Here is a 27312-nt window from a genome sequence, read left to right as displayed (position 1 = left end):
CAGTTTGTGTAAGAAACAGCTCCAGGATAACTGGGGAAGAGGGGAGTGGACTTTGGAATGTGGAGAGGAATTTAAGGGTATGATATGATTCTGAATCACAACTGTGGCTATTTGAGCTTGGAATTTCCCTCACTGGAGCGTCAAAATGCAATCATCTTCCCTCCTGGCTGCAATGCCTTCTATGTCCACTTGTAAATAAAACATCCCCCCCCACCGCCACGCAGCTGGCCCCGCCCCAGCCAGCATGCATGGAGAGGATACCTGGGGGAGCATCCCCGAACCCTCCTCCTGGACCAGCAGCAATTATGAAACCATCCTCCCGCTCACATAACTTGCACAAGATGTGGCTGGTCCTAACCACAACCAGCCTGGTGGAAGGACGATAAAGGAAACATTAAATGAGAACACGTCTGGGGATCTTAAAAGGGGTTCAGCTGCAGGAGGAGAGCCGGAAGGCACCAAAACCACAGGAGCCGCTGCCAGTTTGCTGAGGCTCTTTCACTGTTAGCTGGGGAACACAAAGGCAGCAGCATTCAAGGGCATTTCAACAAGTGGAAAAGCAGAATGACTTTGCAGGGAACTGCACACGTTAGGAAGCAAGGATCTCTGGAGACAGGCACATTTCTGCCCCGAGATCGGCCCCTCCCTTCACATCCGCGGTGGGCTGTGATGACCCGTGGAATTCCATCTCGGAAAATGAGAACGCAGCACACACCCACCCCTCCTCTGGGGCCGTCACCTATGTTAGTCGTTTCTCCGTGGTTCGGTCCCTTTAAGGGTTCAGAGGTATCTTCCCTGTGATTCTTCTCACTGGGAACCCCATTGGGATGAAGGTCAACCTTCCAAAAGCCTCCTGAGAGGACTGGTGAGCTTTCTATTGGGATTCTGCTGACTCTGAGATTCACATTCTTGGGCTTAGCTGCTGAATGCAGCCCCAGCCCCAAGCCCTTTGAAGTTCATCATTTATCAGCGAAGTCCACGGATTGGAGTGACTCCAGAAGGAAAATACAGTGCTGTCTTCAGAGCAAGGGGCAGAACCACAACCACACTGTAACCCTGGGGAACAAATGATTAACTGTTTCAACCCAGAAGCACACAAATAAAAAAGCACACTTCTTGGAACCAAGCCTAATGCCTGTAATTCTTTTTCTTCCAGACGCTTTCTCGGCAAGGAATTTGACATGGCATAGCAGTGAAGGAACAGCCTGGGGAGAGCCAAGCCGTTCATTCCTCATCCAGACCTAAGTCCCTTTGTTTTGTTCAGAAATTTTCCGATGAGCCAGGACAGGGAGGGAATTTTGCCTATAACAACGGAGCAGTCTGGATTCCGCGCGTTTACTAAGTTAATTAGCTGCCTGAAAACTGCACACGAACACTTCCACCTCAAGTGGTCCTCAAGGAAACATCCAATTTGGATTCTGTGTGAGACCGGCAGATCCATCACATTTCTTCCAGAGGATGCAGGTTGCATCCCCGCTTCTTCAGAAGGCTGCTCCAGGATAGAGATGAGAGCAGGTGACAAAGACAGGCGGCCAAGGGCCACGGCAGGCCCTTCCCGCAGAATGAAATCCAAGTGGGCAGAACATCACACATTGTTCTAATTCTTAAAAATAAAGTTCTTAAGGGCTCCAAAGAAGTTTGGGTTTCAGGTCTTTCCTGTCGTAGCAATAGTCCTTCCCAAAGCATAGCCTCTGACACCCCAATTCAACACAGACAGACACTTAATACAATTTATAAGGAGACTTTCTTTCCACCTGTGGTTCCTACCCTTCCCCCCAAAGGGTTAGGTTACACCGGTAGTTTCATCCTAAAACCACCCCCAGTAACAGGCTGGGCCAAAAAACAGAAAAGGTACCGTAGTTGGAGAGGCTGTCAAATTCCTCCAGACTTATACGGTGGAAGCTTGCTTCTTGCCCGGTTTCCCTGAACGGCGGAGCGGATTCTCGAAAAAGGAGCCTAGCACATCCAGTGGATCTTTCCAGATGCTAGCTGAAAGCTAGCAAAAAAAAAGAGAGAGAGAGAGAAAAAAGCCCTAATGGGACTAAAGGACACTGCAAGCGCTTTGGAGCTGCCAAGCCTTTTCAATAACAGCACTGAAGGAATGTAAACGAAGCTGGTCCCTGCAGTCCGGCTAAAGGACAAAGGCAGGAAGCGAATGTTCCTGACTCTCCCCCCAACACCAGGCTCGGTCACTTTGGAGGGAGGCTCGCAGTGGCTTCCATGTGGCCCCAAGAGCGAGTGCTGAGGTGAAGTCTGTCCTGAGATTTCAGCATCCAGGACTCACTGAGTCGTCCGGCTGGGTGCCAGGCTGCGTGGACTGCCGCTGAGCAGGATGGCTCCCGGCCGGCCTTCCAGCCCATTCCGCTGGGAGCGCTGGGGCACCGCCACCTGGCGCTGGGCTGTGGGCTGGCCGACGGGACTGGAACACCCAGAGCCTGGTTTTCAGTTCACTGAGCCACGGAGCTAAGTCACTGGCAAAATTCCAGCTGTTGCTCGCAATTCCAGCTTGCCAAATCCGGGCAAGATAGGCTACATCTGAGATGGACCTTGTCCTCCTCCCCCTGTCCACCCGGATTTATTTAATCAGCCTATACCCTTCCCATTCCATTCGCCTCAGGTCACAAGTGCAAACCCACAAAGCAGCAGTAGTAACACTGACATTGGCAACCACGACCCCCAAGTCTGATTTAAAAGAGACTCGGCTTGTTCAAGTCACGGGGGTTCTCATCACCTGCTGTTGTGAAAGTCGGCCACAGAAGCTTTCTAATCACTGCGTTCTTCCTTCTTCTTTCTAGCAGTTGAACAAAGCGAGGCAAAGCGGACTTTACTTCTTGGTAAACAAGAGCTCATAGTCATTTTACAGCCAAACTGACTGAAGTAAAAGAAAGTGACTCACCCCCGGGGACCTGTCAGGTCGAGGTCAGTCCTGAGACAGGCATGTCACCTTTTTGCCTGGTTCCTTGAGTGGCTCCGAGGATGGCAGGTCCTCCCTCTTTTGAATGCTTTTCGTTTTTACTAAGAGGTAAAAGCCAGTGGGGCGGTTCTGTGTCTGGATCCAGGCAAGGTCTCTGAATATTTCCATGATTATCTTTGTATGACCACGGATTTTACAAGTTGAATAGAAAATCTCTATTCCAGCCTCTGCCTTGACAATTCAAGTTATGTAAATTTAAAATTTGTTCTTTGAGCATCTTGTATCACTGCCCAGCACCGATTATCTCTCAATCGTTAAACTTTTTAAAGTATTTTTAAGATCATAAACATTTTTCATTGAAAAGAGAACTAATTTGTGGGAAGTAAGAAATCAGAAGCAAAGAACTGTATTCCCAGGCCCCTTCCTCGATAACTGCTTTTAAATAGAATTAGGAACAATGCCCTTTGTCTTGACTTTCACAAGAGTAGCCAAGGATAAGAAAATAATTTTTCTTCTTTTTTTAGGAAGGTGCTCACAGGTGAGACTGTGCATTTCCGCCACTCACAGGATTGGCCTGTAACAAAGTCCAGGGGAGGTCCATCCCTTTCGTCCTTGGAAAACGGATGTCTCACAGAGACGCTGCAGAAGCTCTGCTGCTGCCCACGAAGCCCAGGTGTGGATGTCTCCACCAAAGGCAATGACCGTGCCCTGGACATAGGTGGGCAGCTCTGCTGTTGGAAGTTCCCCCTTCCCTCGGATGGGAAACTGCCTCTCTTACCTCCCACCCGATGCCCTCATTTTACCCCTCCGGCCATCCAAGAGTTAGCCTCCCGCCTCCTTCTCCTTGCCCCTTGTCCCTGCAGGGCGACAGCTTCTCAGGCCTCAGGGCTGCTGCACTCTGCCCGCCTGGAACAGGGCTGAGAAGGGAGGGGGATGACCCCCCAAGGTCATTCTCAGAAGTATGTGTCTTTTAACCTCCTCACTTGAAAAGCACCACGTAGTCAGTGGTCACACCTGGCACTCATGCGCAGACACCACACGTACAATGAAGAAGCCCCAGAAGCCGCATCGGCCCTGAACCCGAAGGACACCACAGAGGGAAGTCACACCCTCCAGGGCTCCCCCAGGTTTACTGTCAATGTGTGAGCACCTGAGTTTAGAGCTTTGCTTCCCAAAGCTCTCTGGCCACGATGGTAAAAGGGTCTACATTGGTGGTTAATTTTTTATTTTATTTTATTATTATTATTATTTTTGCGGTACCTAGGCCTCTCACTGTTGTGGCCTCTCCCGTTGCAGAGCACAGGCTCCGGACGTGCAGGCCCAGCGGCCATGGCCCACGGGCCCAGCCGCTCCACGGCATGTGGGCTCTTCCTGGACCGGGGCACAAACTCATGTCCCCTGCATCGGCAGGCAGACTCTCAACCACTGCGCCACCAGGGAAGCCCCTGGTGGTTAATTTTAACTAGAGGTTTATAACCTGGTGCTCTTGGATGGAGTCTACACTGCAGATACAATAGACGAAGTAACACACTTTGTAACAGTTTGAATAAACAGTCTCCAGAGACCCTGAGTCAAAAATTCATGTCCCAGTCGTTTATGAGAGGTGACTTCAGGACACACTGGTCGGGCAGAGGGTATGGGACACAGGGGAGGAAAGGCAGCAGTATAAAGGGCATCACCAAGCAAGCAATCAACGTGGGTGACTGGGTTGGGAACTCTGAGAGCCAGTGTAGACCATGGCTCAGGTGGTCCCAACTGAGGGGTATTTTTCGGACTCCCCCCAGGGGGCCTTGGGTCACCAGCACCTCCAACGTATCCCTGGTGCCGGCAAAGTGGGTTCTTGGGGCTGAAGAGGGCCCTTGGGCAAAGCTGGCAGTTGGAAGTCAGGCTACCATGCGTGGAAATGCCAAACACCCAAGGGATACCGGAAGGTCTTGACAGTGCCTAATACACCTGGTGACTCAAAAAAATCAGGACATTTTGCCTAAAATGTGGGTGTCTAGCTTCTCTGTCACAGTGAGCTGTCATCCCAGCATGGCCATGGCTAGCTGGCTTGGAGGGTTCTCTCTGGCTGGGATGTGAGCTCCTCCAGTTCAACAGAGCCCACAGGTTTGCTCTCTGTACCCAGACACCCTGCCTGACCTACCACACCCCTCGTAAAGCACCTGCCATGCCCAGCTCCTGCTTGATGTGCAGAGGGCGGTGATTCTGCCCATTCGGTTCTCTCAGCTGACTGGTGACCCAGTGATGTCGTATGACCCAGGCTAGTAATTCACTGGCTGTTCTCAGATGAGGGAGAACCTTCTGAGCTGAGAGTCACAGGGTACGTGCTTACCCATGAAAGCTGGATCGTGAGCCACATGCCAGCTTAACTGATAAGGAGCAGATACCCTGAGTGAGCAGATATGAGAAGCCTTTGGACCACGGTGGGGGGGGGATGGGGGAGAGGAGAGTCTTGAATCTCAGCCTCAGACTGATGGCTTTGTACTTCCCACCAGGCCTGGCAGTGCCAGGGTCCAGGGCATCTTGTATCCTGACAATAAGGGTCCTCTCTCTTGAGCAGGTGGATAGATGTATATTCCCTTCCATCAAATATGCTTTGACCAGAAGAGCTTCAGAAAGATGACTATGAGTTCTCCAAAGCAAGTAGAACTTCAAGCTGTTTATCATCATCTAATCAAATGCTGAATTCAAAGATATTGGGGGAACTCTCCTACACTGTTGGTAGGAATGTAAATTGGTGCAGCCACTGTGGAGAACAGTATGGAAGTTCCTTAAAACACTAAAAATACAGTTACCATATGATCCAGCAATCCCATGCCTGGGCACATATCCAGAAAAGATGAAAATTCCAATTCGAAAAGACACATGCACCCCTATGCTCATAAGCACTATTTACAATAGCCAAGACATGGAAGCAACCTAAATTTCCATTGACAGATGAGTGGATAAAGAAGATGTGGGGTGTGTGTGTGTGTGTGTGTGTGTGTGTGTGTGGAATTGAGTCAGCTTTTCTGATAAGAGTTGTGGACTGTTGTAAAGATGTTTTTACCTTATTTTAATCTGGTCTCTGTCTTCAAGGAAGTTTTAACTCAGTGCTTAATAAGCACATATATTTTCATTGGAATTATACCAATATGGATCATTTTCATGGAGAAAATATTTTCTGGAGCAAACTCCATTAAGCCATCTTAATTCCTTAATCAGTTTCTTATACAGTGCAGACAACTGTTTAAAACTTTCTTCTGTCCTATTTTAATTTTGTACCTTCTTTTCTAACATAAGAAATTAAAGCTATTGAATATTCTGTGTTTTATCCCAAAAGCTTTATAGTTTTAGCTTTTTTAAAAAGTTATTTTATTTTATTTTATTTTTGGCTGTGTTGGGTCTTTGCTGCTGTATGCAGGCTGTCTCTAGTTATGGTGAGCGGGGGCTACTCTTCGTTGTGGTGCTCTGGCTTCTCATTGTGGTGGCTTCTCTTGTTGGGAGCACGGGCTCTAGGTGTGCGGGCTTCAGTAGTTGTGGCTCATGGGCTCTAGAGCACAGGCTCAGTAGTTGTGGCACATGGGCTTAGTTGCTTCGCAGCAGGTGGGATCTTCCCGGACCAGGGCTCGAACCTGTGCCCCTGCATTGGCAGGCAGATTCTTAACCACTGTGCCACCAGGGAAGCCCCTATAGTTTTAGCTTTAATGCATAGATCTATGGTCCATCTCAAATTAATTTTTGTGTATGGTGTAAAGCAGGTTTTTTTTTCTTCTTCTTCTTTTTAATCTGTGATTGCCTTTCTCTGTGGAAAGCAGGGGTTTTAAAGTCCTTATTTTTCCATATGGATACCCATTTAACTTTAATTTATGGAAACTAGTTTTTAGGGAATTCTGTTCCTTGTAAACTTTATATCAGAGCTGTGATTGATCGAACAGAATTTTGTCTTCATGAAATGCTACTGATTAAAGTTCCTGCCCTGTAAGGTGTCTGTGGTTATTCTCATTATTTCTATGAAGTTGTCCCAATTTTTCTGTGTTAAATTTTGAATATATATTTTGCAAGATTATTTGATGCTTCTGTAAAATCTTAGTCAATAACAAACATGACTGTGCAGTTTTAGCTGTTGTCACGTTTTCGTCGACCAGCATAAGATATTTCTCAGACCAAGTACTTTTCACTTTCAAAAATTACAAACAAATGTAACATCAGGTTTGGATCTATCACAAACTATGTTCAGTGCAGCTTTATCTATTTCATTATGAATCGGCTACATTACTGAATATTTTGTATTTCTTAGAAGATCAGTGAGAAAAGTGAAAGTGATTCTCCTCAGGGCCTCTGAGAGTACTCAAGCAATACCCCAGTGAAGGAAATTGGGTCATTTGCAGAGACGTGGATGGACCTAGAGAGTGTCATACAGACTGAAGTAAGTCTGAAACAGAAAGCAAATATATAATAATGCATATATGTGGAATCTAGAAAAATGGTATAGATGATCTTATTTGCAAAGCAGAAACAGAGACACAGACTTAGAGAACAAATATATGGATACCAAGGGGGGAAGGGGTGGGAGGGAGGAATTGGGGGACTGGGATTGACACATATACATTATTGATACTATGTATAAAATAGACAACTGATGGGAACATACTGTATAGCACAGGGAACTCCACCTAATGCACTGTGGTAACCTAAATGGGAGGCAAGTCCAAAAGGGAGGGGATATCTGTATGTGTATGGCTGATTCATTTTGTTGTGCAGTGGAGGCTAACACAACATTGTAAAGCAACCATACTGCAATAAAAATTAATATAAAAAAGGAATACCCCAGCAATGGGTTATTATAATTCCAAACTCCATACCCTTTATTCTTTTAATATTTTTTGGTTTGTTTAGTAACAACCTATGTCATTAGCTGACAAAAGAGTAAAGAACATACACCAAGTCCAAACGGCTACAGAAAAATGTCCTCTTTAACAGAGCATATCTCATGTTCAGCGTTCTTACTGAAATGAAATAAAATGAAATAAAACAGTCCCAGGTTAAAATGTCATGACAACCACCTCTATGAAGGAAAAAAAAAAACGACGACGTCATCACTATGTAATACACTAGGGTGGAGAATGCCTGGAATGTCATGGACTAATTCGCTTCTTTCTCCTTCATTTTGATCCTGCACATGCTGACATCTTTCCAAACTTTCCACTTCATCATTAGAATATTTATCCTCCCCTTTAATCAGTGATATGCTGGAAAATGTTTAACAACTGGTTTCCTGGAGAATAAAAGCTCCAAGTTTTAGCATTTGCCTACTTTGTCGGGTAAATACTCCCATCGGGGCCAATTTCAAGCTACCAACGTGACAGCGGTGGGCTTGTAGAATTCACGAAAATTTAACAATCAGCTCTAGTGAGCAGAGACAACTGGCTCCAGCTCCCACTGCACCCACTTCACCCATTCTCCACCACAAGGTCTCTGAAGAGGTTGCTTTTATTTGATCCTTCATACATGGAAGTCATACAAGAGAGCAAAAGTAAGAAACGGGATCTCCAGACTGAAACCAGTGCTTACTCCATGAAACCACATTATTTGTCCCTATTAAGACATGAAATATTTCTAGCTATCACCTTCACCACGTTAAATGGTACCATCAGGAACACTGAAGGAAGCCATACGCTCAGTCTGTTATTTTAGATTTAGAAGGTGCCATGTTTTTTGTTGTTGTTGTTGTTTTTGTGGTACGTGGGCCTCTCACTGTTGTGGCCTCTCCCATTGCGGAGCACAGGCTCCGGACGTGCAGGCCCAGCGGCCACGGCTCACGGGCCCAGCCGCTCCGCGGCACGTGGGATCTTCCCAGACCGGGGCACGAACCTGTGTCCCCTGCATTGGCAGGCGGACTCTCAACCACTGCGCCACCAGGAAAGCCCCCAGAAGGTGCCATGTTTTAAAGGTTGAAGAAGAGAAGAGCTTCGTTTAGCCCACAGACACTGGGGATTCACATGCCTTATTCAGAGTAGTCTCTCCAGTATCTTACCCAGTGCCTGGCACGTATGTGCTCAATAAGTGTTGGAAAAGTAAGTGCGTGAGATTTTACACACACGTCATTGAGGCTGAAAGGGAGGGTTTTAAAGGAATGGTTTCATGCAAGCAGAAGACGATAGGAAGAACACAGCTTCAGGAACGACAAGGCAAGCTCAAATGCCAGGAACATTTATTCCATGCTGTCGACCCACACAACGTGCTGGAAGAAACATTCTTTATACCACCTTGAAACATAAGCCCATTGGCTTATGGAGCCCATGTGTTCTCCCTGTGACTGGATTTTTCCTGTGGAGTCTGTGATCTGGAAGCCTCTCCTCTCTCTATAACATACAGACCCACTGTTCTCTCTGCATCCTCAGCCACTCATGTTCCTCAGCTCTTTCATTTCTGCATCAACAGAATCCTCAAGAGGTCTCCAGGTGTGTGTCCAAGCTAGCACAGCTTCACTTGAGACCACAAATCAAAAGAAATCCACAGAAAAGATGCCAAACTCCCAATGAAACATAACTAACCGAGCAAGTGGGCTTCTCCGTGTGTTTGTGCATGCACTTGCATCATGTGTTACGGGGATTAGACCCTTAAAATTCCCATCCTGGCTCTTAGGAAGTGGGCTGGAGAACAGCTGAGCCTCCTCTGGAGATACCCTCCTTCTAAGCCCGCAGATTCCACATGGGATGCTAAGCAGAAGCGCACCGTCCAACACCAAAGTAACGAAATACCACGATACCTTCTGTACAGAGTAAGTGCCCTATTAACATGTATTAATACTATCTCACAGCCAGAATCCGTGTTATCAAGGGAGGTACATATAGGTATAAACAGTTGCTCTCCAAAATAATTTATTATTTTATGTGTCTGCAAAAGAGTCATGGAGACCCACAGAGGTCAGTAAGGTTCTCAGTGATGTCTGCTGCCATCGCCAAAAAGGTGGTTTTTGTCTGAAATTGTGCCTCCGAAGTTCAGGCGTGTTTAAAAAGTCTGTCTCTCAGCTGGCCAAGGGCACTTGCAGCTTTTGCTGGGAGAGACAAGCACAGACGACTGGGGCATTTCACAAATCCAGTTTCATGTTACTCAGTTTAGCACAAGCTACAAATACCAAACAGTTTCTGCAGGCTCTGCAGGCTGTCTTTAAAGCTCAGGGCTTTCCTCGCAATGGTCTACCCCTCCTATCCTCTTGGTCAGGTGTCTGACCCATGCTTAGGGCACGGAGGCCAGACAGGCAGGCACAGTTAGCGTGGAGGCCAAGGGGGCAGGGAGGCAGCTGGATCACCCTTTTCCATCGGGAGTACTGGTGGGTGGGGACACACTCACATCTGAGGAGAGAGCTTTGGGTCATAATGACAGCGTTGGGGTCAGAGTTCTGGGAAATCAAAGGCAATAGGATCAAATGGACTCATGGACGGATGGTCTGAGTGGACAGGGCAGTCAGTGTGCCATTGACCTTGTCCGGGCTCTCATGCCTTCAAGGGCATGCTGGGCAGACAGCAGTATTTTCAGGGCAAGAGGACAAATGGAGACTCAGATACTTTATGTCTGAATTTTTTAAAGTTATACATCAAGACAACAAGACGTTAACTAAAATGTGTTCTATTCTTCTATCATGACAAATTGAAATTATAAGGACTTGGAAAGCCTGGTTGCAATTTAAAATGTTCAGACTCTTCAGTATTCTGTGTTGATTGTGGGGACATGGGCCATCCTGAACCTACTCCCTGGCTTGTCACCCTTCTTTTCCCTGGAACAGCTTGGTGGACACCCCAGCCTTCCTGTCCAAGCCCTGTCCCTCTCACATTCCCTCCCAAACCCTCAGCCTATGGAAATGTACTAACTACGTCTCCAGAAGCGCAGCCATCCCTCGGGCGGAGGGATGTGGGGGAAGTCTGCACAGGCAGGGCAAGCAGGTGTGGGGCGTGAGGACAGGGATTCCAAGGAACGTGTATCTGAAGCAAGAGGCATCGAGGGATGCGGGCTCTGGGTCAGCACAGCCTTTGACCCTGTAGACTTCTCCTTCCATGGGGAGGGATGAGGCTAGAGTGGGGCTAAGGACACTACCAGAGGGCAGACTGGGTCATCCTACGGCCCACGAAAGGATGGACACGGGTTCCACCACTGCTTCGGGGCTTCTCCCACCCTCACCTGACCTTCATTTGCAGGTGTGTAAGGCTCAGTCCCAAGTGACCTGAGTTACACCCTTGCGGCACTTGGAGAAAACAGACAAGCTTGGATTCAACAGCCCTAAGGCCTCCTAATCTCTCTCCAGCTTCTAATTCCAGGTTTACAAGGTCATGTTCTCTCCTTCAAAGCAGCCCAGCCATCGTGCTTCTCCTCTGCCTTCTCTCCTTCCCCAGCTATTCTGAAACACTGTAGCCCCTTCACTCTGGGGCTACCACCCTGGGCTCCTCCCCCAATCCCGTCTTCATCCTAAACCAGCTGTCATTCCCCTCCCAGCATCCTCACTGTCGAGGTCCAAACGCTCCCGGTACGCACTGACAAATACCTCTGCCTTGTGTCTGAGATCAAGGCCCTATATGCACACTTGCTTAGGGGTTGGGGATATTCTATGACCCTCTGTAATCAGCTTCTACTGACCTCGAGTTACTGTAGATAACAGAACACTGGATAACATGCCTGAGAATCCACCCCGAGCTGCTTATCTTGGTAAAACAAGGCCTCCCTCTCTTTGGGTGGGTCCCCAACAAAGGGGAAGATTAGAAGTGAATGCTTTCATCTTCCTGAAGGCCTTCTCCTTTTGCTTTTCTCCAAAAGGCCGAAAGTGTTTTCGTCAAAGCCGGGAAGATAGTCTATGTCTGCTTCAAAGCAGGGCCAAACCAGGCTTCTCACAGTCCCCTTTGGCCTAACCCAGATCGGTAGGGGGAGGTGTCTGGCTATACCAGAGCTGTTGTCCCAACGCTGTCAGAACAGAGACCCAGTTGGTGTGTGGTATTTTGATCTACAGAGGGATTTTACCCGTACAGCCTCATCTCACCTGTCTGCTATGGCATCACAGGCTCCTCCATCTACAAACACGAGGCTCCCCTACAGCCGGAAGCTTCTATTTTAACCGAGGCTTCTCCAGGGACCCTGTTCTCAGCGCTCAAGTGCTTCCTTTTCCTTCCTGCTCCCTTTTTTGTTTTTATTTTTATTTATTTATTTATTTATTTTATGGCTGTGTTGGGTCTTCGTTTCTGTGCAAGGGCTTCCTCTAGTTGTGGCGAGCGGGGGCCACCCTTCATCGCGGTGTGTGGGCCTCTCACTGTTGCGGCCTCTCTTGTTGCGGAGCACAGGCTCCAGAGGCGCAGGCTCAGTAGTTGTGGCTCACGGGCCCAGCTGCTCTGCGGTATGTGGGATCTTCCCGGACCGGGACTCGAACCCGTGTCCCCTGCATTGGCAGGCAGATTCTCAACCACTGCGCCACCAGGGAAGCCCCTGCTCCCTATCTTTGATTATTTTCTATCCCTCTATGATTTCACTGAGGTGTACAAGGAGAGTGAACAGAAGTCAATCATTAACTGGCAGGCCCACGCGTGATTTCTGGATCACAGCCCTTTGTTTTGTCTGCTTCCAATTTAGGGGAAAAAAAAAAAGCAAAACCAAACCCAAAAGTGTTTGTTGGGTCCTCTTACTCCTCCCCCACCTCCTTTTCTGAACTCAGAAAGATCTGCCCACAAAAAATGACAAAAAGAAGTGCTCTTTTTTGGTTCCTGTCTCTGAAACGCTGACTTTCCGCTCAGCATTCCTTTCCCCTGAAGTCCGCGCCCCCTGCTCTTAACGACAACAGCAGGCTTGAATTCCCGCTTCACTGCTCCCATCAATCACCCCCAGTCCTGCGGGGTGTCTTGTCCAAACCTCGGTCATCTTCCTCCCCACTCCCCACATCCGCTCAGGCCCTGGACCGAGGCATCCTCAGTGTTTGGGGCATCTTGTTGCCATCTGTGGTCCCCACTGTGCGTCTGCTACCCCTCATCCCACGGGTCCACCTCAAGGGAACGGCCCTGTCCAGCATCCCGCTTCCTGTTGCTGCACTGCAGCCCTTTTTTAGGAACCTAATGTCCATGTTCCCTGGGTGAGTATTCACGGCCCCTTTTCAATCTGTTTCCAGCCTGATGTTCCAACCTCAGCACTGATGTGTGTGCAGACCGGCCCTGCCCCCTCCAGAATGCAGCCCCCACAAGAGTGGGGAAGGAGGACATTCCAGACTGGCACCCCCATCCCCGTGGTGTTGCACACCGGACATTTGCACACTGTCACTTCCGGCCACACTGCAAACCTGGACCAGCAAGGTGACGCGGCCTAAGTGGGCAGCCGCGGGCAGGTGAGATTCTGAAGGCATGTGACACCTGGCGCAACGGCGATGCCTCCCCGGACCCGGCTCCCGGACCGCCAGGTCGGGCAGCTCCCAGACGCTGTCCTGTGCTATCTCCCGGGGTCCCCGTGAGATCAGGCTCTAGTCGCCCTAGGGTGGGAGCTGGCTTGACGACACATCCCTTCCCCTTTCCTTTCTCACTTCACGTCCTGTGGCCAGAGGACAGGCTCAGAGCTCACGCAGAGATGTTGGCCGGGGTGAGCATCGCTGCCTAAACCTCACCCCTCTCTCCTTGCTCGGCCACCTTGTGACAAGTAACCAAAGGTTCTCTTTGCTGTGAGATCCAACTGCAGCCACAGGAGATCTGAACCTTGGTTTCCTCTGACTAGTTGTAATAAGAATCAGCCCAAAGCCGTGCCTGCACTTCTTTTTGACTCTTTCTGGGCCTGTGAGCTCCAGGACCTTCCCTGCCCTCTTGTTAGGACAATTAGCCCGCTGCTTGTTTCCGCTCTGCTGAATGCCTCTTTATTTGTACTCTGTGACACGCTTTAATATGCTGCTTTTATCTATCCAAAGAGGTAACTGCTCTAACTTTCAGAGTTCTTGATTCTCGCCGTGCTGGTGTGAATGGAAGCTTCTGTGATGCCCACCAGTAATGCATCTGGGATGTCCTTGAAATATTAAAGTTTGGTCCTTAAAAAAACCCCTCCCCCCAAACTATCTGCACTTGAATCCTTATCTTAGAGTCTGCTTCTGGGGGCACCCAAACCAAGACAATCACAATCACAGACTCACACACACACACATGCACAACACACTTTAACGGCTGCTCCCCCTTCCCTGTGTCCTGTCCCCACTTTCCTGAGATCACCTCCCAGTTAATGACTTCTACACAAATGCTTGTCCCAGAGCCTGGTTTACTAGTTCTCTTAGGAATCCTGCTCCTTTGGTATGGAATTCACAATTAAAGGAAACATATTTGCCAATATAAAATCCAGAAAAAATACACAAACATATTTTGAATAAAATTTCTATGTCCCTGTGAATAACCACTATTCTTTGTGAGCATAACACACAATTTCCAGGCAAAAATGGAAACAAAAGACTTACTTTGCAAACTGTTGCAAGTTTGCTAAATTTGAAAGACTTATTTGCAAATAAGTTAAAATGTTATATTACTCAGTGCAACTAATGATAAATCTATTTTGGACTGAGGATGTAATTTGTATTAGTAGAGAATCTCTTTTTTGTCTAGCCGTTGCAAAATAAATTCAAAGACTAAGAAGAGTCACCGGAGGACAAGTCCTCTCAGGATACCCATGCACTTTGGTCCAGTTCTGCTCAATTAGAGCTTTTAAGAAACTCCTCTGATTTTTCTCATCATAATCCCTTGCTTGTTTTCCCATGGTAATGAGCAATTAATCCCACAATATAAATAGGCCCTTGAATCAGTGAGGAGCTTTTATGTCGTAAGCAACAGAAAACCCAATTCAAATTGGCTTAAGAATAAACAGTCAAGTCTCCTTATAGATGGCACATTAATTGCAAGAGGAATGATAGTAATCAAACAGTGGAGAAACTAGACCACACCAGCACCAGGTGAGCAAGATGAATACCCCACTCAGGGCAGAGAGATGCTGTGTTCCTCCAGACTCCAGATGGGTATCCCAACAGGAGGCAGGGAACCTGAAACAAGTCATAAGGAAACATCACATGAACTCGATAAAGGACTGGCCTGGAGTTTGCAAAAATATCAATGTCGTGAAGGACAAGGAAAGGCTGGGGAATCATTCCCAGATTAAAAGAGATTAAAGAGACCTGAACCTCCAAAAACACACGATGCTGGACTTAGAGAAAGAAACATGCTATAGAGCAGCAGTCCCAAACCTTTTTGGCACCAGGGAGTGGTTTCGTGGACAACAATTTTTCCACAGACTGGGGGGCTGGGGGATGGTTTCGGGATGATTCAAGCACATTACATTTATTGTGCACTTTACTTCTATTATTATTACATTGTAATATAGAATGAAATAATTATACACCTCAACATAATGCTCCGCCAGAGGCGGAGCCCAGGCGGTAATGTGAGCGATGGGGAGCGGCTGTAAATACAGATGAGGCTTCACTTGCTCACCCACCCACCACTCACCTCCTGCTGTGTGGCCCGTTCCTAACAGGCTGTGGAACGCTACTGGTCCATGGCCCGGGGGTTGGGGACCCCTGCTACAGAGGACGCAGTTGGGAAAATTGATTAAAATTGGTATCTGTGGTTTAGAGTAAACTATTGTATCAACGATTAAGCTCCAGTCCTGGATGATGCAGGGATGTGAGAGAAGGTCCCTGTTCTGAAGAACAACATACGGAAGTAGCACGTGCTCAAGGGGCGTGATGTCCGCTATCTGCTCTCAGTGGGTTCAGAGAGGATTCAGCCTGGGGATAAAAGGGTACAAATGGGTAAATCCGCATCAGTGGCAAATGGGGGTTCTCTGAACCATTCTTGCAAATTTCTTGACGTTTGAAAGTATTTCAAAATCAAAACTTAAACAATCACTGAGCAGTGAAAGCGAATAGGGGACCCAGGGGGCCAAGCCAGTGGCTTCGTGACTTCAGCGAGGACCTACTTCCCTGGCTTTCTTCTGTCTCCTGGTTCTGCCCTCCTGGGGTCAGCGCTGCCCGTCCTCAGAGTGGCCGGGGGTGAACGGGCTGGGGGGGGGCCCAGGCTTCCCACCCCCTCAGAAGGGCAAGTGAGGGCCTTGTTCTTCCGTCACGTTTGAGAAACCCTGCTCCAACACACAGAATCTAATCAGGACGCCCCTGGCCCTCCGGGCATAAATTCCCTAAACCCTTTGATGCAGCAGATACCCCAGGTCTTCTCCAATTTCACTCGAACCTTCGTTCCCATTTCCGACACCCCCATGAGCCCACCCTCATCTGCCACCCCCCGACTCTCTGCAACAGCCCCTCTGTTTCAAATGTCCCCACCCCCCACCACTTGGTAAACACTTTCTGTCCCTCAAGACTCAGCTCGGGGAGCACCTCTTCTACGTGACCTTTCCCCGCCCCCCAACAAGGCCTTCCCTTTCCTGGTGTCCTCGGCCCCTCCGACAGCCTCCCACGATTTATGAGTCCATGTTTCTCTTTGTTACCCACAGGCCTTATGCTTCTGGAGGGCAAAGCCCGGCTATGGTCTAAGGTTCAGAAAGTGCCCACATACCCACAAACCATGGACCCGAGCATCACGTCTGCCCTGCCGACACCACGTGCTCCCTGCCCAGTAAAAATCTGTGGAATGATTTGCATAAGTGAATCTGTGAAAGCGCTTACAATAGTGCTAGACACTAAATAACTCACTAAAATAAACCATTACCCAATAAAATACATTTTAATTAGGTTGGGTAGTTTACTCTGGGAAGGAAAATTACCATTATTCAAGCCACATGGAACCACTGAGAAACGCAAGATTTAGCCGAGACGTGGCCACTGCATATGTTCCAATTTCATGTTTTTCTCTGAGAGGCCACTGTCCCAGTCTGGGTCGGGCAATGCATGATGGGCAGCCCGGCTCCGGCTTAGGAGAAAGACTGTCTTCATTTCATACGGGAAAAAGGGAAATCTCAGAAAAGCCACAAATCACAAATATCACATCATCAAACGAGAACCGGGGGCGGGCAGCCACACTTAGCAGTCATCCCGGTGGCCTGGTGGGTGTTGGCTCTTCATGCCCCAGGGGGCCCACGCCAGACACATGGACATGATGGCTTTGCAGCTCCTGCCACCGAGCAGAGTCCCTTTCTGGGGCACCAAAGTGCCTCACAGCTGAAAGAGCAGGCCCGCTCACCCAGCGAGATGACTTTTTCAGAGCAACTTTGGAGGCATCACCCTGAAAGATCGAAATAACCTCTGTTTGATTCATCCCTCATTTTTAGTCAGATCATGGCTCTCAAAAACCTCCCACTGGAGGACACAGCTGCAGCCCCCATGCCTCCCGAAACTGGGCACGGAGGAGGATACAGCATGTCTTCTGGGCCCAAGAGCATGTGACCCGAATCCACTTGTCAGAAGCAATGGACAAACCAAACTGAGGGTCACTCTGCAAAAACAACTGGCCTGAGGTCTTCAGAAATGTCAGGGTCTTGAACGAGAAAGGCTGAAGACCCATTTCAGATTGAGGGAGAAAGGACAGATCTAAAAGGAAGTGACAAATAAATGCGACACATGATCCGGGACTGGATCTAAATCTAAAGAAAATTGCTCTAAGTGGCATTACTGGGATAACTGCTGTACGGGAATATGGACTGTATTGCATCAATGTTAAATTTCCTGAATTTGATAACTGTACTGTGGTGACATAAGAACGTCCTTGTTCTCAAGAAATAAACACTGAAGTGTTAAGTAGTACAGAGACTTGATGCATGCAATTGACTCTCAAAACCTCTAGGAAAAGGGCTGTGTGTGTGTGTGTGTGTGTGTGTGTATGTGTTTGTAGGAGAGAGAATGATAAAACAGATGTGGGAATGCATTAAAAATTTATTAATCCAGGGCTTCCCTGGTGGTGCAGTGGCTGGGAATCCAACTGCCAGTGCAGGGGACACGGGTTCGAGCCCTGGTCCGGGAAGATCCCACATGCCGCGGAGCAACTAAGCCCATGCACCACAGCTACTGAGCCTGTGCTCTAGAGCCTGCGAGCCACAACTACTGAGCCCGCGTGCCACAACAACTGAAGCCCGCACGCCTAGAGCCTGAGCTCCGCAACAAGAGGCCACTGCAATGAGAAGCCCGCGCACCGCAACGAAAAGTAGCCCCCACTCGCAGCAACTAGAGAAAGTCCGTGTGCAGCAACAAAGACCCAACGCAGCCAAAATAAATAAACTAAATTAAAAAAAATTTATTAATCTGGGTAAATAAATGGCATACTAGTATTCTTTGTACTACACTTGCAACATGTATTAAGTTTGAAATTGCTTTAAAATCTGAAAGTACATTCCACTGCCTCGTTTTATAAAATAATATAAAACAAGATTTTTAGTGACAGTTTAATATTTTTGAACAGCTCACCATACAACACTGGCAAACGTTCAATTAAACAGAGAGGGCACGGGGAAGCTTTATTCCATCACTTATACAAAATAAATTAGTCTGGCAGCACAATTTGATGGGTGAGTGGTTTTTAAAGGTTTGAAATTTGATATAAAATGCATTTGTGGGTGTGTGTTTTATTATTTCTTATGCAGTATTTCAGAGATGCAGAAAAGCTTTAAGATAGTATCACACACCTCACCACCCCTGAGCACTCCCTTCATTATATCCTCTTGTCCCTTTCAGAAGTTACCAGAATTCTCCTGTGGCTGTACCAATTTACATTCCCACCAACAGTGTACAAGGATAGAGGTTTCTCAAAAAGTTAAAAATAGAACTACCATATGACCCAGCAATTCCACTCCTGGATGTATATCCAAAAAAAAAAACCCCACACTAATTCAAAAAGATACATGTGCCCCAATGTTCATAGTGCATTATTTACAATTGCCAAGATATGGAAGTAACCTGAGTGTCCATCAACAGATGAATGGATAAAGAAGATGTGATACACACACACACACACACACACACACACACAATGGAATCCTACTCAGCCATTAAAAAAAAAAAGAAAAGAAAAGAATGAGGGACTTCCCTGGTGGTGCAGTGGTTAAGAATCTGCCTGCCAATGCAGGGGACATGGGTTCGAGCCCTAGTCCAGAAAGATCCCACATGCCGCAGAGCAACTAAGCCCGTGCACCACAACTACTGAGCCTGCACTTTACAGCCTGCAAGCCACAATTACTGAAGCCCGTGTGCCACAACTACTGAAGCCCACGTGCCATAACTACTGAGCCTGTGCTCTGCAACAAAAGAAGCCACCCCAATAAGAGGCCTGGACACCACAAAGAAGAACAGCCCACACTCTCCACAACTAGAGAAAGCCCACATGCAGCAACGGAGACACAACACAGCCAAAAATAAATAAATAAATTTAATTTAATTTAAAAAGAAACAAAATATATCTTAACCTGGGTGATGATAAAATGGGTATATACATATGTGAATGGTATTTACATCTCTGAGGTGCACTTTAAGTTACGTATATTGCACCTCAATTAAAAAAAAAGAGGGGGGAGACCTTCTAGATGGCAAGGGAGTAGGACGTGGAGATTACCTTCCTCCAGACAAATACATCAAAAATACATCTACATGTGGAACAACTCCTACAGAACACCTACTGAATGCTGGCAGAAGACCTCAGACTTCCCAAAAGGCAAGAGATTCACCACATACCTCATTAGGGCAAAAGAAAAAAGAAAAAACAGAGACAAAAGAATAGGGACGGGACCTGCACCAGTGGGATGGAGCTGTGAAGGAGGAAAAGTTTCCACACGCTAGGAAGCCCCTTTATTGGCAGAGACATGGGGTGGCGAGGGGGAAGCTTCGGAGCCACGAGGAGAGCACAGCAACAGGGATGCAGAAGGCAAAGTGGAGAGATTCCCGCACAGAGGATCGGTGCCGACCGGCACTCACCAGCCTGAGAGGCTTGTCTGCTTACCCGCTGGGGTGGGCGGGGGCTGGGAGCTGAGGCTCGGGCTTCGGAGGTGAGATCCCAGGGAGAGGACTGGGGTGGGCAGCATGAACACAGCCTGAAGGGGGCTAGTGCGCCAGAGCTAACCAGGAGGGAGTCCGGGAAAAAGTCTGGAACTGCCTAAGAGACCATTGTTTAGGGGTGTCCAAGGAGAGGGGATTCAGGGCACCGCCTAAACGAGCTCCATAGACGGGCATGAGCTGCAGCTACCAGTGCAGACACCAGAGACGGGCATGAAACGCTAATGCTGCTGCTGCAGCCACCAAGAAGCCTGAGTGCAAGCACAGGTCACTATCCACACCTCCCCTCCCGGGAGCCTGTGCAGCCCGCCACTGCCAGGGTCCTGTGATCCAGGGACAACTTCCCCAGAAGAACACATGCGCACCTCAGGCTGTTGCAACGTCATGCAGGCCTCTGCCGTCGCAGGCTCACCCCGCATTCCAGTTATAACTACCGTACCCCTCCCTCCGCCCAGCCTGAATGAGCAAGAGCCCCCTAATCAGCTGCTGCTTTAACCCCGGCCTTTCTGGGTGGAAACAGAAGCCTGAGGGCAACCTACATGCAGAGATGGCACCAAACCCAAAGCTGAACCCCAGGAGCTGTGCAAAAAAAGAAGAGAAAGGGAAATCTCTCCATGAAGCCTCAGGAGCAGCGGATTAAATCCCCACAGTCAACCTGATGTACCCTGCATCTGTGGAATACCTGAAGAGACAATAAATCAACCCCAAATTAAGGCAGTGGACTTTGGGAGCAACTGTAGACTGGGGGGTTTGCTGTCTGTGACTGACTTTTTTCTCAATTTTATGTTTATCTTAGTATAGTTTTTAATGCTTGTTATCATTGGTGGATTTGTTTATTGGTTTGGTTGCTCTCTTCTTTTTTTATTACTTTTTTATTTTAATAATTTTTAAAATTTTAATTATTTTATTTTTTCTTTCTTTTTTTCCCCTTTTCTTCTGAGCCATGTGGCTGACAGGGTCTTGGTGCTCCAGCCTGGTGTCAGGCCTGAGCCTCTGAGGTGGGAGAGTCAAGTTCAGGACATTGGACTACCAGAGACCTCCTGGCCCCACATAATATCAATTGGCGAGAGTTCCCTCGGAGGCCTCCGTCTCAATGCTAAGACCCAGCTCCACCCAACGGCCAGCAAGCTCCAGTGCTGGAAGCCCCATGCCAAACAACTAGCAAAACAGGAACACAACCCCACCCATTAGCAGAGAGGCTGCCTAATATCATAAGTTCACAGACACCTAAAACACACCACCGGATGCGGCCCCGCCCACTGGAAAGACAAGATCCAGCCTCATCCACCAGAACACAGGCACCAGTCCCCTCCACCAGGAAGCCTACACAACCCGCTGAACCAACTTTAGCCACTGGGGACAGACACCAAAAACAATGGGAACTACGAACCTGCAGCCTGAGAAAAGGAGACCCGAAACACAGTAAGTTAAGCAAAATGAGAAGACAGAGAAATATGCAGCAGATGAAGGAGCAAGGTAAAAACCCAGCAGATCAAACAAATGAAGAGGAAATAGGCAGTCTACCTGAAAAACGATTCAGAGTACTGATAGTAAAGATGATCCAAAATCTTGGAAATAGAATGGAGAAAATACAAGAAACATTTAACAAGGACCTAGAAGAATGAAAGAGCAAACAAACAATGATGAACAACACAATAAATGAAATTAAAAATTCTCTAGAAGGAATCAATAGCAGAATGACTGAGGCAGAAGAACGGATAAGTGACCTGGAAGATAAAACAGTGGAAATAACTAGCACAGAGCAGAATAAAGAAAAAAGAATGAAAAGAATTGAGGACAGTCTCAGAGACTTCTGGGACAACATTAAATGCACCAACATTTGAATTATAAGGGTTCCAGAAGAAGAAGAGAAAAAGAAAGGGTCTGAGAAAATATTTGAAGAGATTATAGTTGAAAACTTCCCTAACATGGGAAAGGAAATAGTCAATCAAGCCCAGGAAGTGCAGAGAATCCCATATAGGATAAATCCAAGGAGAAACATGCCAAGACATATTAATCGAACTATCAAAAATTAAATACAAAGGAAAAAATACAAAGAAAAAAGCAGCAAGGGAAAAGCAACACATAACATACAAGGGAATCCCCATAATGTTAACAGCTGATCTTTCAGCAGAAACTCTGCAAGCCAGAAGCGAGTGGCAGGACATATTTAAAGTGATGAAAGGGAAAAGCCTACAAACAAGATTACTCTACCCAGCAAGGATCTCATTCAGATTCGACAGCGAAATTAAAACCTTTACAGACAAGCAAAAGCTAAGAGAATTCAGCACCACCAAACCAGCTTTACAACAAATGTTAAAGGAAATTCTCTAGGCAGGAAACACAAGAGAAGGAAAAGACCTACAAAAACAAACCCAAAACAATTAAGAAAATGGTAACAGGAACATACATATCGATAATTACCTTAAATGTAAATGGATTAAATGCTCCAACCAAAAGACATAGACTGGATGAATGGATACAAAAAGAAGACCCATATATATGCTGTCTACAAGAGACCCACTTCAGACCTAGGGACACATACAGACTGAAAGTGAGGGGATGGAAAAAGATATTCCATGCAAATGGAAATCAAAAGAAAGCTGGAGTAGCAATTCTCATATCAGACAAAATAGACTCTAAAATAAAGAATATTACAAGACACAAAGAAGAACACTACATAATGATCAAAGGATCAATCCAAGAAGAATATCTAACAATTGTAAATTTTTATGCAACATAGGAGCACCTCAATACATAAGGCAAATGCTAACAGCCATAAAAGGGGCAATCGACAGTAACTCAATAATAGTGGGGGACTTTAACATCCCCCTTTCATCAATGGACAGATCATCCAAAATGAAAATAAATAAGGAAACACAGCTTTAAATGATACACTAAACAAGATGGACTTAACTGATATTTATAGGACATTCCATCCAAAAATAAGAGAATACACTTTCTTTTCAAGTGCTCATGGAACATTCTCCAGGATTGATCATTGATCATATCTTGGGTCACAAATCAAGCCTTTGTAAATTTAAGAAAATTGAAATCATATCAAGTATCTTTTCTGACCACAATGCTATGAGACTAGATATCCATTACCAGAAAAAAACTGCAAAAAATACAAACACACGGGGGCTAAACAATACACTACTAAATAACCAAGAGATCACTGAAGAAATCAAAGAGGAAATCAAAAAATACCTAGAAACAAATGACAATGAAAACACAACGACCCAAAACCTATGGGATGCAGCAAAAGCAGTTCTAAGAGAGAAGTTTATAGCAATACAATCCTACCTCAAGAAACAAGAAATATTTCAAAAAAACAACCTGACCTAAAGCAATTAGAGAAAGAAGAACAAAAAAACCCTAGAGTTAGCAGAAGGAAAGAAATCATAACAATCAGATCAGAAATAAATGAAAAAGAAATGAAGGAAACAATAGGAAATATCAATAAAACTAAAAGCTGGGTCTTTGAGAAGATAAACAAAATTGATAAACCACTAGCCAGACTCATCAAGAAAAAAAGGGAGAAGATTCAAATCAACAGAATTTGAAATGAAAAAGAAGTAACAACTGACACTGCAGAAATACAAAGAATCGTGAGAGATTACTACAAGCAATTATATACCAATAAAATGGACAACATGGAAGAAATAGACAAATTCTTAGGAAAGCACAACATTCGGAGACTGAACCAGGAAGAAACAGAACTATAAACAGACCAATCACAAGCACTGAAATTGAAACTGAGATTAAAACTCTTCCAACAAACAAAAGCCCAGGACCAGATGGCTTCACAGGCGAATTCTATCAAACATTTAGAGAAGAACTAACACCCACCCTTCTCAAACTCTTCCAAAATATAGCAGAGGGAGGAACACTCCCAAACTCATTCTATCAGGTCACCATCACCCTGATACCAAAACCAGAAAATGATGTCACAAAAAAACTACAGACCAATATCACTGATGAACATAGATGCAAAAATCCTCAACAAAATACTAGCAAACAGAATCCAACAGCACATTAAAAAGATCATACACCATGATCAAGTGGGGTATATCCCAGGTATGGAAGGATTCTTCAATATATGCAAATCTATCAAAGTGATACACCATATTAACAAACTGAAGGATAAAAACCATATGATCATCTCAATAGATGCAGAAAAAGCTTTTGGCAAAATTCAACACTGATTTATGATTAAAAACTCTCCAGAATGTAGGCATAGAGGGAACTTACCTCAACATAATAAAGGCCATATATGACTAACCCACAGCCAATCATTCTCAAAGGTGAAAAACTGAAACCATTTCCACCAAGATCAGGAACAAGACAAGGTTGCCCACTCTCACACTATTACTCAACATAATTTTGGAAGTTTTAGCCACAGCAATCAGAGAAGAAGAATAAATAAAAGGAATGCAGATCGGAAAAGAAGAAGTAAAGCTGTCACTGTTTGCAGATGACATGATACTATACATAGAGAATCCTAAAGATGCTACCAGAATATTACTAGAGTTAATCAATGAATTTGTTAAGTAGCAGGATACAAAATTAATGCACAGAAATCTCTTGCATTCCTATACACTAATGATGAAAATTCTGAAAGAGAAATTAAGGAAACACTCCCATTTACCATTGCAGCAAAAAGAATAAAATACCTAGGGATAAACTTACCTAAGGAGACAAAAGACCTGTATGCAGAAAACTGTAAGACATTGATGAAAGAAATTAAAGATGATACAAACAGATGGAGAGATATACCATGTTCTTGGATTGGAAGAATCAACGTAGTGAAAATGACTATACTACCCAAAGCAATCTACAGATTCAATGCAATCCCTAACAAACTACCAAGGGCATTTTTCACAGAACTAGAAGAAAAATTTTACAATTTGTATGGAAACACAAAGACCCTGAATAGCCAAAGCAATCTTGAGAAAGAAAAATGGAGCTGGAGAAATCAGGCTGCCTGACTTCAGACTATACTACAAAACTACAGTAATCAAGACAGTATGGTACTGGCACAAAAACAGAAATATAGATCAATGGAACAGGATAGAAAGCCCAGAGATAAAGCCACACACATATGGTCACCTTATCTTTGATAAAGGAGGCAAGAATATACAATGGAGAAAAGACAGCCTCTTCAATAAGTGGTGCTGGGAAAACTGGAGAACTACATGTAAAACAATGAAATTAGATCACTTCCTAACACCATACACAAAAATAAACTCATAATGGATTAAAGACCTAAATGTAAGGCTAGACACTATAAAACCCTTAGAGGAAAACATAGGCAGAACACTCTATGACATAAATCACAGCAAGATCCTTTTTGACCCACCTCCTAGAGAAATGGAAATAAAAACAAAAATAAACAAATGGGTTCTAATGAAACTTAAAAGCTTTTGCACAGCAAATGAAACCATAAACAAGACGAAAAGACAACCCTCAGAATGGGAGAAAATATTTGCAAACGAAACAAATGACCAAGGATTAATCTCCAAAATATACAGGCAGCTCATGCAGCTCAACATCAAAAAAACAAACAACCCAATCCAAAAATGGGCAGAAGACCTAAATAGACATTTCTCCAAAGAAGATATACAGACTGCCAACAAACACATGAAAGGATGCTCAACATCACTAATCATTAGAGAAATGCAAATCAAAACTACAATGAGGGCTTCCCAGGTGGCGCAGTGGTTGAGAGTCTGCCTGCCGATGCAGGGGACACGGGTTCATGCCCCGGTCCGGGAAGATCCCACATGCCGCGGAGCGGCTGGGCCCGTGAGCCATGGCCACTGAGCCTGCGCATCCGGAGCCTGTGCTCCGCAACGGGAGAGGTCACTGCAGTGAGAGGCCCATGTACCACACACACACACACAAAAAAACCTACAATGAGGTATCACCTCACACCAGTCAGAATGGCCATCATCAAAAAATCTACAAACAATAAATGCTGGAGAGGGCGTGGAGAAAAGGGCACCCTCTTGCACTGTTGGTGGGAATGTAAATTGATACAGCCACTATGGAGAACAGTATGGAGGTTCCTTGAAAAACTAAAAATAGAACTACCCTATGACCCAGCAATCCCACTACTGGGCATATACTCTGAGAAAACCATAATTCAAAAAGAGTCATGTACCACAATGTTCACTGCAGCACTATTTACAATAGTCAGGACATGGAAGCAACTTAAGTGTCCATCGACAGATGAATGGATAAAGAGGATGTGGCACATATACACAATGGAATACTACTCAGCCATAAAAAGAAACAAAATTGAGTTATTTGTAGTGAGGTGGATGGACAGAGTCTGTCATACAGAGTGAAGTAAGTCAGAAAGAGAAAAACAAATACCATACACTAACACGTATATATGTAATCTTAAAAAAAAAAAGGTTCTGAAGAACCTAGGGGCAGGACAGGAATAAAGACACAGATGTAGAGAATGGACTTGAGGACACGGGGAGGGGGAAGGGTAAGCTGGGATGAAGTGAGAGAGCGGCATGGACATATATACACTACCAAACGTAAAATAGATAGCTAGTGGCAAGCAGCTGCATCTCACGGGGAGATCAGCTCGGTGCTTTGTGACCGCCTAGAGGGGTGGGATAGGGAGGGTGGGAGGGAGATGCAAGAGGGAGGGGATATGGAGGTATATGTATACATATAGCTGATTCAGTTTGTTGTACAGCAGAAACTAACACACCATTGTAAAGCAATTATACTCCAATAAAGATGTTAAAAAAAAAGAATGAAATTTTGCCATCTGCAGCAACATGGATGGACTAGGAGGGTATTATGCTAAATGAAATAAGCCAGACAGAGAAAGACATATACTGTATGATATTACTTATACATGGAATCTAAAAAATACAACAAACTAGTGAATATAACAAAAAAGAAGCAGACTCACAGATACAGAGAACAAACTAGCAGTTACCAATGGGGAGAGGGGAGGGGGGAGGGGCAACATAGGGGAGGGGATTAAGAGGTACAAACTACTAGGTATAAAACAAGCTACAAAGATATATTGTACAACACAGGGAATATAGCCAATATTTTATAATACCTATAAATGGAGTATAATCTTTAAAAATTGTGAATCATTAGATTGTACACCTGTGACCTATACAATATTGTACCTCAACTACACTTCAGTTAAAAAATAACAAATTAAACAAAAAAGAAGTTACAAGAATTCTAAACTTAGGGTTCATCAGTCCCCTATATTTCTTTTTATGTTTGTTACATATATGTATATGTGTATATATTTTCGTCATATTTTTAAAAATAAAACTTTTTTTTTTTGGAAACCACTAGAACATCCCAGTGTAGCTGTACCACTTTCCTATCACATTATGTACATGTCACAGTGCTACATGGTTGGTTGGTTTGTTTGTTTTTTGGC

General features: G+C 45.6%; 1 protein-coding gene across 4 annotated transcripts in view; it reads right to left on the bottom strand.

Annotated features, from left to right (window-relative positions):
* The window catches only part of RIN2 (Ras and Rab interactor 2), a 237023-nt gene that overhangs the window by 106660 nt on the left and 103051 nt on the right, over positions 1 to 27312 (bottom strand). The window contains exons 1-2 of one of the 4 annotated variants that reach the window (XM_081256385.1): positions 1856 to 2340; positions 262 to 368 (exon numbers count right to left, since the gene is read on the bottom strand). The exons of 1 other annotated variant lie outside the window; for it this stretch is intronic. In XM_081256385.1, the coding sequence (XP_081112511.1) occupies positions 262 to 273 (12 nt within the window). In that variant the 5' untranslated portion in view covers positions 274 to 368; positions 1856 to 2340. Of the gene's footprint in view, positions 1 to 261; positions 369 to 1855; positions 2341 to 27312 lie in introns of those variants that run through there. 2 more of the 4 variants (XM_081256381.1, XM_081256383.1) reach the window with 2 other exon arrangements.

This window comes from Mesoplodon bidens, assembly GCF_964165515.1.
Source record: "Mesoplodon bidens genome assembly, chromosome: 15".
NCBI classification, from domain to species: domain Eukaryota; kingdom Metazoa; phylum Chordata; class Mammalia; order Artiodactyla; family Ziphiidae; genus Mesoplodon; species Mesoplodon bidens.
This window is presented reverse-complemented; position numbering and strand designations above follow the sequence as displayed.